This window comes from Pseudophryne corroboree, chromosome 1 (assembly GCF_028390025.1).
Source record: "Pseudophryne corroboree isolate aPseCor3 chromosome 1, aPseCor3.hap2, whole genome shotgun sequence".
Taxonomy (NCBI): Eukaryota; Metazoa; Chordata; class Amphibia; order Anura; family Myobatrachidae; genus Pseudophryne; species Pseudophryne corroboree.
In genome coordinates this window covers 788,008,329-788,026,162 of record NC_086444.1, presented here as the reverse complement: position 1 = coordinate 788,026,162, position 17,834 = coordinate 788,008,329, and the positions used below count along the sequence as shown (strand labels likewise).

Genomic DNA, 17,834 nt, shown 5'->3' with positions numbered 1-17,834 from the left:
TCCGATTTAGAAAGGCAATCATAGGTAAACAGGGAGTACAACAGGGGACTCAGTACACAACCCTGAGGCACCCCTGTACTGATCACAAGTTCGCTTGACAGGGAATTGTACAATCTAACAGATTGGGGCCTGTTAGTCAAGAAATCCAAGATCCATCTACATACAAAGTTATTCAATCCCAACTGAGATAATTTAGACACTAATGATGTTGGGATTACCGTATTAAATGCTGAACTGTAATCCACGAACAAAATTCTCGCAGAAGAACATGTGGATTCTAAGTGGGTAGCCACACGATGAATCAAGGTGATAGCAGCGTCATCTGTCGACCTATTTGCTTTATATGCAAATTGAAAAGGATCCAGATTGGCTGGGACATTTTTCTTTTTCTTTATTTGCAGTGTAAAAATAAAGCAGCCAGTATTTGCCCTGCACAGAAACAATATAACCCACCCAAATCTGAAGGGGGTACACATGGAGAGATCAGTGTTTAAATTCTAAGCAATCTGACTAGACAGCTTAGAAATTAAACACGGATCCCTCCATGTGTAGGGTGCTCTAGATCTGGGATGCATGCCAAATCTACTGAGATCACTCACTTCACCGCTGGGTGAAATGAGCAACCTCATGCCCGCCCCCCCCCCCCCAGCCACACATTGCGCTGAGTGCAGAGTAGGGGGGAGAGATGTGTGCTGAGCGGTCTGTGCTAAGTCACTCAACACGTCTCACCAGTGTGTACGGGGCTTAACTCTCTCTGCAAATCTGCCCCCCACCCCCGCGGTGCACATGGTTTCACCCATTAGCAAACATTTGCTGCTGCGATCAGATCTGAATTACCCCTTAGGTTTCTTAACAGCTTTATCATACTTCATGCCCTACAAATGTCCACTCAAAACAGATCACATTTTCAGGAGATAAATAAAAAAAGTTCTGCCATAAAGGATTTTTATTTCTGGTTACTTGTACAGTGCTACCATATTATGTGGCACCCCATCACTGCCAAATAAAGGTTACAATCTAATGTCATCAAAATATTCTGATACATAATTAAAGCAGACCTGGCCAAAACAATTGCAAACTACCAGTTGACCACAGCGACATCCAGTAGCAGCCAAGAAGAATCAGGCTCTTACAGAGTTGCTGCGCTGAAGCCCTGGCTGTCAGACAGATCTTTGTGTTGAGAAGTAACTCTGCACTGCTGTCCTTGGCTGTCTAGTTAGTCGAGGAACCTGGCTCTGCCTGTCCCGCCACACCTATCATTTATCTGCTTCTACCCAGCTCTGTCCCACTCATCCAAGCATTTCCCACCTCTTCACAACCACCACTTCTCTATACCAGGTAGTATGTACATCCAATTCTACCAGGAGACTCTACCATGTAGCCTTATGTCACCATTGTTTTATTTGCAACAGCCCTGCCCTGTAATAGATGGGGGAATCCTGGCTGCCTCATGTGCTGCTGGGATGGATATCAGACCGTACAGTGATTATGGGAGAGTTAAGGGGGGTACACACGGAGAGATCCGTACTTAAAATCTAAGCAATCTTGCTAGATTGCTTAGATTTTAAGCACGGATCTGCCGTGTGTATGCCCTCCAGCGATAGCGATGCGCGGCCCCGCGCATCGCTATCGCCGATGCTAGATTGAGCTGCATGCAGGCTCAATCTAGCGGGTCGCTCACTTCAGCGCTGTGTGAAGTGAGCGGCCCCCTGTCGGCTTTCCCCCTCGCTCAGCACATCGCGCTGTGCTGAGCGGGGTGAGAGATGTGTGCTGAGCGGTCTGTGTTAAGATCGCTCAGCACACATCTCTCCCGTGAGTACCCCCCTTTAGGAGCTTCTGCTATCTGCAGTGCCTAGAAGCAATTATGATTAACTTACCCTGTTGTATGTGCCCTGTGTGTTGTCTCGCCTCATCTTAGGGATCAATTCAATTCACAGACAGTTGAATAGGACCGGGAATTAGGGTTCCGGTATGAATGGTCGACCATGTTATGGTCGATACTGGCATGGTCAACATGGGCAAATGTAGACATGAAAATGGTCGACACGAGTTTTTGTACTTTTTTGGTGTCGCTTTCTGCGTAAAGTGACGGGGAACCCAATTAGTGCGCCGCTTCGCTCGCCATGCTTCAGGCAAGGTGCCTCACTCCGCTACCGCTGCGCTCGGCACAGATCACCGTTCCCAAAAGTAGTCCACGTGGATCGTAAAGTATGGAAAAGTCCGTCCCCCCAGAAAAAAAGTGAAAACTCATGTCGTTTCATGTGTCGACCATTTTCATGTGTCATCCATGGCAATGTCGACCAATAGTGGTCGACCTAATGACTGCCGACCATAACATGGTCAACCATCCAAACTATGGAGCTATTCAATACAGCGCCAAGTGACACTCAATTGTCAGAAATTCTTCTCTCACCCCCGGGGGATGAGAGAGGAAATCCGACAAAAGTGCTGCCGCGCGACCCGATGATTGTCGGGAATCAGCATCGCGGTGGGGAGTTAAGTCGGAGAATGCCCGTTCTCCCGACAAATCAACCTGTTAAGTCCGGGAGAAGGGGCATTCGCCGACTTAGCTACTGGCGCTATTCAATTCAGCTCAAGTTAATTCCCGGTGCTATTCAACTGTCTGTGAATTGAATAGACCCCTTAGGGGTCGATTCTATTCGGCAACTAATGAATAGCGCCGGGAATTAGCTCCCGGCGAGGCAGCACTTTTGTCGGGTTTCTCTTCTCATCCCCCGGGGATGAGAGAAGAATTCCCGACAATTGCAGGTAATTAGTTGCTGAATTGAATAGCGTCGGGAGCTAATTCCCGGCGCTATTCATTAGTTGCCGAATAGAATCGACCCCTTAGAGGCCAAAAAATAAAAAAAAAATCCAAAAAAATCTCCTAGCTATCCCAATTTTGGCAGGACATTATTCAGGTATGAGCCCAATTGGTAGATAGCAGAATAATTTCACCCTTTAAAGAAGACCACCAAGTCCAAAAGCCGCAACTGAATGTCAAAAGCAAAGTACCTGTACAATCTATTGGTGTATGGAAAGCAAGCAATGCACAGAGAGAACGTCTAAACAGATAGGGACCTGAATGTAACCATGGCACTAGCACCGAGGGTATGCTAACCATTGTTGTTGCATATGAAGGTCATAAAAGTAATGCCTTTCAATGACGGTCTACAAGGAGTGTGCATATAAACAGTCACGTGACAACAAATGAATACATAAAAGCATGTAGACATGGTCAAGAGATTCAGTTGTTATTCAAAGAAGACAAATGGGAAAGAAATGTAAACCAAGACTTAGACCATGAAATGATTGCTAGTGCCATATTGGTTTAAGTATATCAAACTGCAGACGTACTGGAATTTTTTACATACAAAAGAATTTACAGGTGTGCAAAAAACAAATACATTAACAGCTCTGTGGGCAAAAATACTTTGTTAGTGAGATCAGAATAACCAGACTAGTTCACGCTGACAGCAAAGCAACAGTAACTAAAAACAAATTTGTTAGTAACAGTGGCATGCAAAAGAAAAACTCAGCACATCAAACCTCTAATTCAACTCCTGTCAGCTAGGAACAGGAAACTGAGGCACTCCAGGCACAGCGTCACCAACATGGGACAGGTGAAAAACATTTCCTGGTCTGAGGAATCTCATTTTCTGCTGCAGTATGCAAATGGTTTGGTCACAGTTTGGCATAAACATGAATCCCAACCTGTGTCATGTTAACAGTTAAAGCTAGTGGCGTAGTGTATTAGCAAGAGGAATGTTTCCTTAGCACACATCCGGCACCTTAATGCCAACTAAGCGTCCTTTAATTGCCATGGCCAACCAGAGTCTTGTTGCTGACCACGTACATACAGTACCTTTATGGCCAGTCTACACATCTTTGAATGGCTGTTTCCAGGAGTATAACATACCATATCATGAAGTACAGATTATCTCAGGCTAGTTCAACAAACATGACAATGGCCTCCACAGACCTCAAGCCAATAAAGCACTTTGGTATGTGGTGGAAAGGGAGACTTGCAACTAGTAAGTCTACAGCAATAGCATAAGGTCAACATGGACCAGAATCTTATAAGGAATGTTCAACAATTTGAAAACAAAGGGCAAGATTCAAATGTTGGTTGCGTCGGCGGCCACTAGATGACGCCCAACAGAGCTATTCAACTGTAGCTTACTCGGGCATGATGGCTGCAGGCACGGACATTACCGCTCGCAAGCCCTTAGGGGGCTGCAAGCTGAAATGTAGGAAGAGTGACCTGTTTGGGCACCCAAACAGCACTTTTCCCCTACCATGTCCATTAGTTTAGTACGGTTTAGCTGCGTATGGGTGCAATGGTGGACATCAATTGAATATCGCCCCTGCTATCTACCGTCACTTTAGAAGGGAGTTTGGGGGCGATAATTTAATTCACACCATTGAATTCAGGCTGTTCTCCGTGCAGGGCGTGTCGAATCCAGAGAAGCGTCCACTACAGTATATGGCTGAGCCACATCACAACCAGAAACATAACTAGATTTTCATTGCAACCCATGGGCAAGCAAAAGAAAACTAACAATGTTGCAGGTAGTATATAGTGGTCAAATGTGCCTGCACCTAAACATTGTGACAATGGGCCCAATTCAGACCTGATTGCAGCAGCAGAATCGCTCTCTAGTGGGCAAAAACCATGTGCACTGCAGGTGAGGCAGATATAACATGTGCAGAGAGTTATGGGTCCTACACACAAAGATCTAAGTGAACGTTCATTAACCACTTGCCCAGCATGGTCGCATCAGATGCGACCATGCCTGCAAGTGCTGTATCTGACCTGGTCGCACAGGATGCGACCAGTCAGATAAACTGTCAGCAGCGGAAGGGAAACTTCCCTACGCTGCTGCTGTCAGAGGGACCGACTAATTGCCCTGCTGCCGATTGGTCAGCACTCCCTCCAGCAGCTGCAGACAATAACAGCCACTAGGGAGTGTAAACCAACTCTCCCCCCCCCCCCCCCAAGCCGCCGCCCCTGTGTACCTGGAGGCTGTCCAGGCTTTCAAAATTAAAGACGGGATGGTCGCGATGTTCCCGATCGATGATTGAAAATAAAAAGAAAAATTTTTTTTACTAAAATCATTTTAGATAGGGTTAAACTCATGTTCTTCACCTAATTCACTCAAAATAAAATAAAAAATAAAAAAGACAATTTCGGAACAGTTTTATTTTGGGAAGGGGGGGGAATAAATTTAGAAAAAAAATGTAAAAAAAAAATACAAAAAAAAAAAAAATCGCCTGTTAAGTCGTTAAAGAACGAGACATGGTTCAGTGTGTAGGCGTGCCAGGTCGCTTATACATGCCAATATGGTCAATCTCATCCATATTAGTATGCATAGCTATGGGGCTAGGTGACCCCCCACAACTGCTAACAAACCCCCGACCCCCCACAACTGCTAACAAATTGGCTGCTGCAATCAACTCTGAAATACCCCCATAGATGGATACCAAATTTGTAAAGGAAAGAGCACTGAAGAAATGTGGGACTCCTTTAAAACGTTACTGGACAAATTAATGCATAAATTCATTCTCATGGACAGCAAATGTAAGAGAGCCAAGTTTAAACCGATGTAGCTAAATAAGAAGGTAAGGGTAGCAATGGATATCTGCCCCCCACCCACTTCTTGCAGTGCACATGGTTTTGCCCAGTAGAAGAAAATGTTGCTGCGATCAAGTCTGAATTAGGCCCCATATTTGATGGCACGACTGGTAGTTGAACTGGGATAAATTTAGATTAATAGCAGAAATTGAATCCTAAACCCCACAGATTAGTGCTAGCACAAATACCCAAGCACTGGACTATTGCAGGGTGAAGGACATGCAGACTCGAGATTTTAGGAGGGATGTAGTCATTAGTCAAAATCGCAACATGCACCATGTAGACATTCTGTAGGCTGCAGATTTTGAGTGGTAAGGCTAGGGAGCAGAAATACTCGCCTTAACACCACCCCATTAAAATGACCCAACCAGATGTCACCGCTGGCCAATCAGTGACGAACTGTTGACATTCGGATTGTCGGCTTATAAAGAGTAGCAGTAGTTTATCATATTCAGAACTCAATTTAAAAGTGCACAAAAAGACTTCAAATAGAATTGTGATAGTTGGGAGCTATATTATGCCATGTCACATACTGCCAAGAGCACAGCAACAAATACTGCTACATGTTTCCATTAGCACCAAAAACCTGAAAATTGGTCAGCCATATGCAGTTACACAAGAATTGCTTTCATGTAGACTCACAGAAAAGATTAAAAGCCAGGATGTAACAAAGTTGAAAATGGTTATGGCTCAAGAAGCAAATAATGGGGACAATTCAATGCGGCAACTTATGAACAGCGCCGGGAATTAGCTCCCGACGCTATTCAATTCAGCTCCAGTTAAGTCGGCAATGTCCCGTTCTCGCCGACTAAACAGGTTGAATTGTCGGGAGAACGGGCATTCTCCGACTTAACTCCCCGGCGCGAGGCTGATTCCCGACAGAATCAGCCTCGCGCCGGCCGCGAGGAAGCACTTTTGTCGGGTTTCTTCTCTCATCCCTGGGGATGAGAGAAGAATTCCCGACAATTGCGGGTAACTAGCAGCTGAATTGAATAGCGTCGGGAGCTAATTCCCGGCGCTATTCATAAGTTGCCAAATTGAATTGACCCCAAGGAATGAAAAACATAAATAGAGAAAATACTGGTAACACTGGCACTAAATTATAAAAACACTGGGTGATTTTGAGCTGAAAGCAGGTCACTTTTGGTGTGTTGAGCTGCTTTCAGCTCAAAGCCACCCAGTGTGTATGCCCCGGCGATGCGCGCTCCTGCTTCATCGCTGGCGGCAGCCGTTTATCTGCTGGTATTACCAGCAGATGAACGGCGGGGTGAGCGGCTTTCCATAGCGTCCTGCTATGGAAAGACGTTTACCCCCGCTGACATCGCTGGGCAGGGGGGAAAATAGCTCTGTGTGTATGCAGTGAGCAATTTTCAGCCCAGCAATGTCAGCAATCATCGCTGTGCATACACGCTGGGCAAAAACACCCTGTGTGTATGCACCTTAAGAGTTACGATTTAAGACAAAGGACTATTCAAATCAGCGCTAACTGAATAGTGCTGGGAAGGAGCTCCCGAAGCTATTCAATTCAGCACGCTGTTATGTCTGAGAATGCCGGTGCCCTCACCTAAAAAATGGCGTTCAGTAACGTGAACCGGCATTCTTAGACTTAAGACCTAGGCGTGATGCCGTTTAAGGGCAGAAAACGGCATTGTGCCAGTAGTTTTGTCGGATTTCTGCTCGCAACCCCAGGAGGGGTGCAAGCAAAAACCATCCAGGTGAGCATGCGCTGAATTGAATAGTGCCCAAAATGCCTGTCAAAGTAACTAATAAAGGTGAAACTTCTCCCAAGGGAGGATTTTTACCCCATAGGAGGAGTAACATATTTAGGAGGGGAATTCTATTTTTTGCGCTAGCGGCTGTCAAGTGTTGGGTGCCCGAAGTATCACTTTGTTTCTCCGTTTGGGCAATAACATCTGCAGTCACCAGCATTTCTGCTAGCAGCTCCCTGTGCTGGCAAGCAGAGCCAGCTGAGTGACCGTTTGGGCCCCCAAATAGCACGTTTTGCATCAAGCCCAAAACTTTAGTCGGGATTAGCAGTTTTACGCAGCTAAAAATGGCACTGCGAAGAGAGACACACTGAATAGCACCCACTGATCTCCCGTCACTTTAGACTGAAGTTCAGGCTTGCATAAAAAAAATTTAACTGATGCCCATGCTTGTGGAAATAAGCAGATGGGGAGGTCCTCCCAACCTAGGATAAACAAAAACCTGATGCAGAGGTCTCTAATGCCTTGAAAAAGCGGGCCAAGACAGGTTTGGAGAATACAGCCTATACTGTATATCAATTGTAGTGTAAAATGCAGTGAAATTAGATTTAAGAATTGTTTAAATTGGTTTTCACTTGCATTCTGCTTGAACATAGCCTCCCATTTTCACAGACATTTAAAGAAACCCGTTGTAAACATGTTGCAATGGTGCTTTAGCGTATATAAACTGTCCGCTTGTAGTATTTATTCATACATAAGTAATACATGCTCATCAAAACATACAAAATGTACCAGAACATGGAGGCCAAGGCTGGGTACACACCACTGTCGTATCCACAATCATATCCGATTTAGTAAGCATACACTTAACAAATCAGCCACTCAGTATGTCAGTGCAGACACAACTGGGCAGGCATTGGAATGCCCAGCTATGTAGTCCATCTCTGTAGCCGGCGTACAGGCAAACAGCAGGTCGTCCATACACACAGACAGAATATGCCGACATATCGGTATCAGCTGTGCTGCAAGGCAAACGTGATACATCTGAATGACATCAATGGAACAGGCGATATATCCATCCGTGTGTACCCAAATACATCCAAATAACCAGCAACTAAGATGGATAGAACGTATTTAAATCAACATAAGTTAATTCAATTCTGCATGAAGGACACAATATGCCCATCCAGAATAGGACATCCTGTCCACTGGCATCTCCAAACTCGCAATGTCGGCACTACCATAATTGTCAGGCGTGCATGCCCCACGCCTGCCAATTATAGTAGTGCTGACGTGATGTGCTATTCTGGATGGGTATATCGCTTTGAGATAAATTCCCCCCATAATAAGGAGGGTGGAAAAATATTTATGGTGGGTAGTTTTGTTTACTACAAAGTTTAAACATACCAATTAAAGTGTCAAAAGCCCATCACCCTGACAAGCAAAAGTAAGCAAGCAACTATTATGCACCCTACACACTGGGCGATAACACTGCAAGATATGAACGATCTTGTTTATTAATGAACGAGATGACGTTCATATCTGTCAGTGTGGAGTCAGCAGCGATGAACGATGCGCGGCCCCGCGCTCGTTCATCGCTGGTGCTCCGTCGGCTGGGCATGCAGGCCAATATGGACGAGATTTGCTTACACTTCTACGGAGCCAGGTGGAGTGAAGAAACTTCACTCCCCCCCGTCACTGCCCCCCACCCCCACCCCCCGGGTCACCCATCTGCCGTATCGGCGGTCGGGCAGCTCGGCGGCATATCGCCATGTCTGTAGGGCCCATTAGGGCTGGGGGGGCACTTAACAGGTGAAAAACTTGACAAATACTTGGGTAGAGTACTTCCTATTAAAATGACAGGGCAAAGCTGTCATTATGGAGGGTGGTGTTCTAGAAAGAGGATGTTATGCAGCGGAATATGCGTATAAATATTTAGTAAATACAACCAACACCCCAATTTAAAATACACAAACTGGCAGGTGAAGCCGAGATAACAGAATGAATACAAGCCCTATTGTACTAATGATACCTTGTGGTGAGAGAGCAAAGTACTAGGTGGACTATCAATAAGCGCTTGTACATAGAAGGGATGCTAGCCTTATCTCACTATGGAGTGCTATAAGCAGCCTGACAGCCACAGTGTCGCTATATGAGAACTTAGTGCAAGAGCCAGCGTGATGTGCCCGGGCAGACGCGGCCCCCAGCACTGAGGTCCGGTTATGGGTAGGGGGGACATGATGCCCTGGGAGGTACCAGCACAGGGACCGGCTACACCTCTGCCTGCATCAGAAAGTACGGGCAGAAAGTACGGGCACAAAGGGCCCGCACACACCAACCTCTCCCAGCCACATGTGTGTACGCGGGCACCGTGCGAGGAGAGCGGGCCGCAGCACCGGGCAGAGAGCGGCAGCAGTCCCCCATCGCGCTGAGTGCGGCACCAGTACAGAGGCAGTACCGCCGCCATCTTACACTGCGGGCTCAGCCCTGGGAGGGAGCAGCCGGCGCTGCGTGTGCTGTGGGGAGATGGCGGTAACGCATACAGCGGGAGCGGCGCTGCTGCTGCGGGCGAGGGATGGGAGGGCAGCCGCCCGGTACACCCAGCACGTAACACCGCCATCCGCCCGCAGAGGCGACAGCTCTGCGGCAAATACAGCCATCCGGCGTGTGGCGGTGCCCGAGCCCGGCTGCGTGTGGCCCGATGGGTGTCTGGCGGTACGCAGGGCGGAGACCACCAGCGCGGCACGGCGTCCGTGCTCACCCGCCCCGGGGGCCCCACACACGCACATACGGGGACACACACACCCCACACATTCGGGCGCCGCTCACCTTGTGGATCCGCTTCAGCGCCATTATGTTCTAGCTGCTGCCGGTGCCGGGTGGGTGTTCGGGTGAGCTGGGCGGAGTGAAGAGCCAAGGAAGAGGCGGGGAGAGAGGAGGCGGTGGGGAGCCCCCCTGTGCAATATCCGGGACACGCTACAACCCGGAGCCGCCCACACAAGTCGCGGGAGGTGGCTGAAGGCGGGTGTCTGACAACAAGAAGCTAGGTGACCCGTCGGGTGTCTCCTCTGCTCGCCCCTCCCCCCAGTTCTTCGGCTCTGTCCTCAGTTCCTCGCGAGCACCCCCGGGCTGGTCCCGTCACGCGCTGTACTACGTCACACACACAGCGCGGTCCGACCGAGCTGCAGCTGCGACTAGAGAGGAGGAGGAGAAAGAGGAGCTCGCCCGCTGCCTTTTCACCGAAGCTACGCCCCCTGCTGTCACGTGGGCTGCAGGGACGCGCGGCAGCTTGCGGGCGGGTGCAGGCTGCGACGTACTAGTGTCCGAGGCCTCTCGGACTGACAACTATGACAGCTATCACAGTATATGCAGCGGCGAACAACAAAACATGGCGGTGGTGTGAGGGGAGTGACGTCACCCGGGGTGCGCGAGCGGAAGCGGCGGATCCTGCCGCCACCTCCCTCCTTTCTCCCTGCTCTAATTTCAGAGACCGGTATTATGCAACGAGGTGCGGCAGTGCGTCACCTGTCCAGTGACGTGGCGGGGACAGAGGGTTACCCTAGGATTATTACACTGAAATATGGCTAGGGTGGTACAGGGGACACAAGGGTGCGGTGAATGCGGTCGTCTGTGTATTCGAGAAGACGCCATTACACGATGTCGCCTCCTGTGTGGGTTTTTTCCTTTGGGTGGGCGGGGCCTTCGTGTGAGTTTTTTTTTTTCTTTCCCGCGCGTACTGGAGCGGGAGGCGCGCCGCCTGGCACGTGCAGCAGCAGCAGCAGGTGGAGCACGGAGAGACAGAAACGTCCAGAAGCGCGCGGGGTTTTGAGGCTGTGCGCAGGCTCGTATTAATGGGCGTGGCCAGGTGATTCTGACGTCACTGGATTGCTCACAGCGGTTAGGAGTAGGACATCTACGGAAGTCCAGGAGAGTTATCAGTTATTACCCGGCCAGCACCGTACACTGCGAGCACTCTGACTCCTGCTGGCTGCTGCCAAGTGACCAGGAGTTTACATCATCATTACGATTACCTGTGTTACGCATACCATTGGAACTCTTTAAACTGGGACACTCATGAAATAAGGTGCATACGCACGGCGAGATCAGTGCTTAACTTCTAAGCAATCTAGTCAGATTGCTTAGAAGTCAAGCACTGATCTCTCCGTGTGTACCCCCCTATACACAGCTTCTCTAGCTGCTTAAAATCTGGTGAGGTGCAGGTTTGCAGTCTGCCAGCAACAGAATTTGTGTAATTCACGATTATCCCGGTTTAAAGTGATAGTATGGTAAGCCTATATATAATACTAGCTGGAGTACCCGGTGTTGCCCGGGATTTTAAGAATGTTTGTTTACAAAAATTTATTGAAATATTAAACACAGTATAAATAACAATACGCTCGTATGTAAAATTTCACCACGATCTACGCTTGTAAACTGGATTTGTATAAAAAGGCAGAAGCACAATTTTTTGCTTTTATATGTTAGCTAAGTACCTAGATAGATCCTCCTCCCCCAAACACTCCACAGTTTCTTATATTGCACAACACATTATGTATCTCCTGATATACTCTGTGCTGCTGGGGGACCGTGCTACTTCCCCTTATAACTCTCAGTGTGTGGGTTTGTGCTACCTCCATTCTCCTCTTCACATCATGTCACTTCCCCTGTCACATGCAGCCCTGTTATCACTGACATATCATGCATGTCCTGATATAGTCTGTGCTGCTGGTCCACTCCTAGGGGTGCTAGTGGTGTGTTACCCCCACAGTGTTTGTTCACAGAGTGTAAGTAATATGTGTCGCAAATTTGGTGTAAATTGGTCCAGGCATTCCAGAGTTATGCTGTCTGCTGAAAAACTCTCTGCTGCTGCCTCAACAGTGTTTGTTCCAGGCTTGTAAGTCATATGTGTACCTAGTTCGTCGTAAATTGGTGTAGGCATTCTAGAGTTATGCTGTCTCCTGTAATACTCTGTGCTGCTGTCCCACCCCTAGGGGTGTCTAACCCCACATAGTTAGTTTCTTCCCAGACTGTAAGTCAGATGTGTACCAAGTTTGGTGTAAATTGCTCCACGCCTTCCACAGTTATGCTGTCCCAACCCTAGGAGTGTCTGACCCCCAAAGAGTTTGTTTCCCGAGTGTAAGCCATATGTGTACCCAGTTTGTTGTAACTTGGTCTAGCCATTCGGGAGTTATGTTGTCTCCTGAAATACTCTGTGCCACTGTTCCACCCCTAGAGGTGTCTAACCCCCACAGAGTTTGTTTCCAGATTGTAAGTGAGATGTGTACCAAGTTTGGAGTAAATTGATCCAGCCCTTTCAAAGTTTTGCTCTCTCCTGATATACTCAGTGCTGTTGTCCCACCCCTAGGGGTGTCTAACCCCCACAGAGTTTGTTCCAAGATTGTAAGTCAGATGTGTACCCAGTTTGGTATAAATTGCTTCAGGCCTTCCACGGTTTTGCTGTTTGCTGACATACTCTGTGCTGCTGTCCCACCACTAGAGTTGCTAGGGGTGTCTGACCCCCCATAGTGTTTGTTTCCAGAGTGCAAGTCATATGTCTACCCAGTTTGTTGTAAATTGGTCTAGCCATTCAGAAGTTATGCTGTCTCCTGAAATACTCTGTGCTGCTGTTCCACCCCTAGGGGTGCTAGGGGTGTCTAACCCCCACAGAGTTTGTTCCCAGATTGTAAGTGTGATGTATATCAATTTTGGTGTAAATTGCTCCAGCCCTTTCATAGTTTTGCTGTCTTCTGAAATACTCGGTACCGCTGTTCCACCCCAAGGGGTGTTTAACCCCCACAGAGTTTGTTCCAAGATTGTAAGTCATATGTGAACCAAGTTTGTTGTAAATTGCTCCAGGCATTCCAGAGTTATACTGTCTGCTGAAATACTCAGTGCTGCTGCCCCACCCCTAAGGTGGCACGATCTTCGCTTGTAAACTGTGGATTTGTATGGAAATACAATACAGAAGGACAGAATGACAAATTTTCATTTTTATGTATTAGATATCCATATCAAATGGAGAGAAATGGCACCCTAAGCAGGAACATTTGAATAAACTATAGTTGATTTGCACATAAGTAATAATGTTTCAAACCTGTAATAGACTTTTCTCTAACGTCCTAGTGGATGCTGGGGACTCCGTAAGGACCACGGGGAATAGACGGGCTCCGCAGGAGACTGGGCACTCTAAAAAAAGATTAGGTACTATCTGGTGTGCACTGGCTCCTCCCTCTATGCCCCTCCTCCAGACCTCAGTTAGAATCTGTGCCCGGCCAGAGCTGGGTGCTCCTAGTGGGCTCTCCTGAGCCTGCTAGTAAAAGGTCTTAAATGATAATGTAAGCTCCTTGCATAAAAGGTTTGATGACGCTGCAGCCTTGGGACAGCCGGGGTCTCAATCCGGGCCTGCCCAGGCAACTCAGAGGCCGTCAGGGTCTCATAAACGCCCACTATCTCAGATGGTTGACACAGATGCCGACACGGAGTCCGACTCCAGTGTCGACGATGATGAGGCACAATTACAGCCTAAGATGACCAAGGCCATCCGCTACACGATTATTGCAATGAAAGATGTATTGCACATTTCAGAGGTTAACCCTGTCCCTGACAAGAGGGTGTATATGTTTGGGGAGAAAAAGCAGGCAGTGACTTTTCCCCCGTCACATGAATTAAATGAGTTATGTGAACTGACACGCTTATCTAAGAAGGTGGCCCTGCCGTCTCAGGATACGGCCGCCTACACACTCTGGTACTCTACTGAGACCAGCTATTGCTTCAGCCTGGATGTGTAGCGCTGTAGCAGCATGGACAGATACTCTGTCAGAGGACATAGATGCCCTGGACAGGGATACTGTCTTGCTAACCCTGGGCCATATAAAAGACGCCGTCTTATATATGCGGGATGCCAGAGGGACATTTGGCTGCTGGGCTCTAGAATTAATGCAATGTCCATTTCTGCCAGGAGGGTCTTATGGACTCGGCAATGGACAGGGGATGCCGATTCTAAAAAACACATGGAGGTTTTGCCTTATAAGGGTGAGGAATTGTTTGGGGACGGCCTCTCGGACCTTGTGTCCACAGCGACAGCTGGAAAGTCGACTTTCTTGCCTCAGGTTTCCTCACAGCCTAAGAAAGCACCGTATTATCAAATGCAGTCCTTTCGTTCTCAGAGAAGTAAGAAGGTCAGAGGTGCATCCTTTCTTGCCAGAGGCAGGGGTAGAGGAAAGAAGCTGCACCATGTAGCTAGTTCCCAGGAACAAAAGTCCTCCCTGGCTTCCACTAAGTCCACCGCATGAGGCTGGGGCTCCACAGGCGGAGCCAGGAGCGGTGGGGGCGCGTCTCCGAAAATTCAGCAACCAGTGGGTTCGCTCACAGGTGGATCCTTGGGCTATACAAATTGTATCTCAGGGATACAAGCTGGAGTTCGAAGTGACTCCCCCTCACCGTTACCTAAAATCAGCCTTGCCAGCTTCCCCCACGGAAAGGGAGGTAGTCCTGGCGGCAATTCACAAGCTGTACCTCCAGCAAGTGATGATAATGGTCCCCCTCCTTCAACAGGGAAGGGGTTACTATTCCACACTGTTTGTGGTACCGAAACCGGACGGTTCGGTAAGACCCATTCTGAATTTAAAATCCTTGAACATTTATATGAAAAAATTCAAGTTCAAAATGGAATCGCTCAGAGCGGTCATTGCAAGCCTGGAAGAGGGGGATTTTATGGTATCTCTGGACATCAAGGATGCTTACTTGCATGTCCCCATTTAGCCACCTCACCAGGAGTACCTCAGGTTTGTGGTACAGGACTGTCATTACCAATTCCAGACGTTGCCGTTTGGTCTGTCCACGGCACCGAGAGTATTTACCAAGGTAATGGCCGAAATGATGGTACTCCTTCGGAAGCAAGGAGTTACGGTTATCCCGTACTTGGACGATCTCCTCATAAGGGCGAGGTCCAGGGAGCAGTTGTTGATCAGCGTAGCACACTCTCAGGAAGTGTTGCAACAGCACGGCTGGATTCTGAATATTCCAAAGTCGCAGCTGATTCCTACGACGCGTCTGCCCTTCCTGGGTATGATTCTGGACACAGAACAGAAGAAGGTGTTTCTCCCGGAGGAGAAGGCCCAGGAGTTAGTGACTCTGGTCAGGGACCTCCTAAAACCAAAACAGGTGTCGGTGCATCACTGCACGCGAGTCCTGGGAAAGATGGTGGCCTCATACGAAGCCATTCCCTTCGGCAGGTTCCATGCGAGGATCTTTCAGTGGGATCTGTTGGACAAGTGGTCCGGATCGCATCTTCAGATGCATCGGTTGATCACCCTGTCCCCGAGGGCCAGGGTGTCTCTTCTGTGGTGGCTGCAGAGTGCTCATCTTCTCGAGGGCCGCAGGTTCAGCATACAGGACTGGGTTCTGGTGACCACGGATGCAAGCCTCCGCGGATGGGGGGCAGTCACTCAGGGAAGAAACTTCCAAGGGCTGTGGTCAAGTCAGGAGACTTGTCTGCACATAAATATACTGGAACTAAGGGCCATATACAACGCCCTGAGTCAAGCGGAGCCCCTGCTTCGAGACCAACCAGTGCTGATTCAGTCAGACAACATCACGGCGGTCGCCCATGTAAACCGCCAGGGCGGCACAAGAAGCAGGATGGCGATGGCAGAAGCCACGAAGATTCTTCGTTGGGCGGAGATTCACGTACAAGCACTGTCAGCAGTGTTCATTCCGGGAGTGGACAACTGGGAAGCAGACTTCCTCAGCAGACACGACCTCCACCCGGGAGAGTGGGGACTTCATCAAGAAGTCTTCACACAGATTGCAAATCGATGGGAACTGCCACAGGTGGACATGATGGCGTCCCGCCTCAACAAAAAGCTAAAAAGATATTGCGCCAGGTCAAGGGACCCTCGGGCGATAGCTGTGGACGCGCTAGTGACACCCTGGGTGTTCCAGTCGGTATATGTGTTCTCTCCTCTTCCTCTCATACCCAAGGTACTGAGAATAGTAAGAAAAAGAGGAGTGAGAACAATACTCATCGTTCCGGATTGGCCAAGAAGGACTTGGTACCCAGAACTACAAGAGATGATCACAGAGGATCCATGGCCTCTGCCTCTCAGACAGGACCTATTGCAACAGGGGCCCTGTCTGTTCCAAGACTTACCGCGGCTGCGTTTGACGGCATGGCGGTTGAACGCCGGATCCTAACGGAAAAGGGCATCCCAGATGATGTGATTCCTACGCTGATAAAAGCTAGGAAGGATGTAACAGCTAAGCATTATCACCGTATATGGCGAAGATATGTTGCTTGGTGTGAGGCCAGGATGGCCCCTACAGAGGAATTCCAGCTGGGTCGATTTCTGCACTTCCTACAGTCAGGTGTGACTATGGGCCTGAAATTAGGGTCCATAAAGGTCCAGATTTCGGCCCTATCCATTTTCTTTCAAAAAGAACTGGCTTCACTGCCTGAGGAAGCCCAGGGCGATCCGGCACAGGATTTATTAAATTGGGATAATAGTAGAATTAGAAAGAGAGAGACCAAAATTGGACAGTGCGTTACCCCTGTCAAAAAAGGGGAGGAAAGCGGCAAAATTAGCCCTTTTAAGTATAAGTATATAAATATATACGTATAAATATTATACTGTCCTGGTTGGTGGTGCACCCAGAGCCAGAAAGTACGCAGACTTGAAAAACTGGAAGAAAAAGGAAGGCTCTTGTGTGGGCGCACTCTTGTAGGAAAAATAGGTTATATATAACAATTATGAAGGAATATTTAAAACATAACTTTTATTGACATTATTATGACACAAGGTTCTTCCCTGAAATCTATCCTTGAAAATACAAATTTGAAAATATCTTGCTTATAAATAAAAATGTTCTAGTCTCTTTATGGTAAAGAGTATATGGGAGGGTTGTAGACATGAATTGGTCATACCCCCATTCCCCCTGACCAGTACAGGATTACTGTATTGATGGAACCACAGGGTGGTCAAGACACATTAGTATATAAGGCTGTGCTCTTTGGCTATAAGTGACTAGGGTAATAATCAGAAGTCACACCTCTATGAGCGGTACACAAAGTTAGCATACACATATCATGATTTGAGAAAATATTAAACAGGAAATAATGGACATCCTGAAAACAGTGGAAAAAACCATTGTGTTGTAAACACTGAGATGGAAACTGAGATATAGGGATTACTGAATAGAATTAGTGGTGATACTGCTGTTGGTGTTATTATCACATAAGTGAGGAAAATCCTACTCTACAACACCAGGTATTCGCAGGCTGTCTCCCTTCCTGATACTGACCTGGCCCAACGCTGTTTAGCTTCCAAGATCAGACGAGATCGGGCGCTGGCAGCGTGGTATGGTAGTAGAGAATTTTTATGTGAACACCAATGAGAGTGCACCTATATAAGAATGATGAAATTTTGGAGAGATCGACAGAAAAGTGATAGAGAAAAGGTTGTGAAAATGTGTGGATCTGCTTTCCACGTTAGACC

General features: G+C 47.9%; 2 protein-coding genes and 1 pseudogene across 2 annotated transcripts in view; 1 reads left to right on the top strand and 2 right to left on the bottom strand.

The window, feature by feature from the left end:
* Positions 1–10,667, bottom strand: part of UBE2D3 (ubiquitin conjugating enzyme E2 D3) — a 226,674-nt gene extending 216,007 nt beyond the window's left edge. Inside the window, exon 1 of the mRNA XM_063918271.1 lies at positions 10,171–10,667. Within this exon, the coding sequence (XP_063774341.1) occupies positions 10,171–10,194 (24 nt within the window). The 5' untranslated portion in view covers positions 10,195–10,667. The remainder of the gene's footprint in view (positions 1–10,170) is intronic.
* Positions 10,668–11,196: 529 nt separating this feature from the next.
* LOC134910357 (probable basic-leucine zipper transcription factor R) overlaps positions 11,197–17,834 on the top strand; it is a 116,311-nt gene continuing 109,673 nt past the window's right edge. Inside the window, exon 1 of the mRNA XM_063918286.1 lies at positions 11,197–11,206. The gene's annotated coding sequence lies outside the window, so the exon portion shown is untranslated. The remainder of the gene's footprint in view (positions 11,207–17,834) is intronic.
* Positions 17,592–17,710, bottom strand: LOC134934699 (5S ribosomal RNA; annotated as a pseudogene).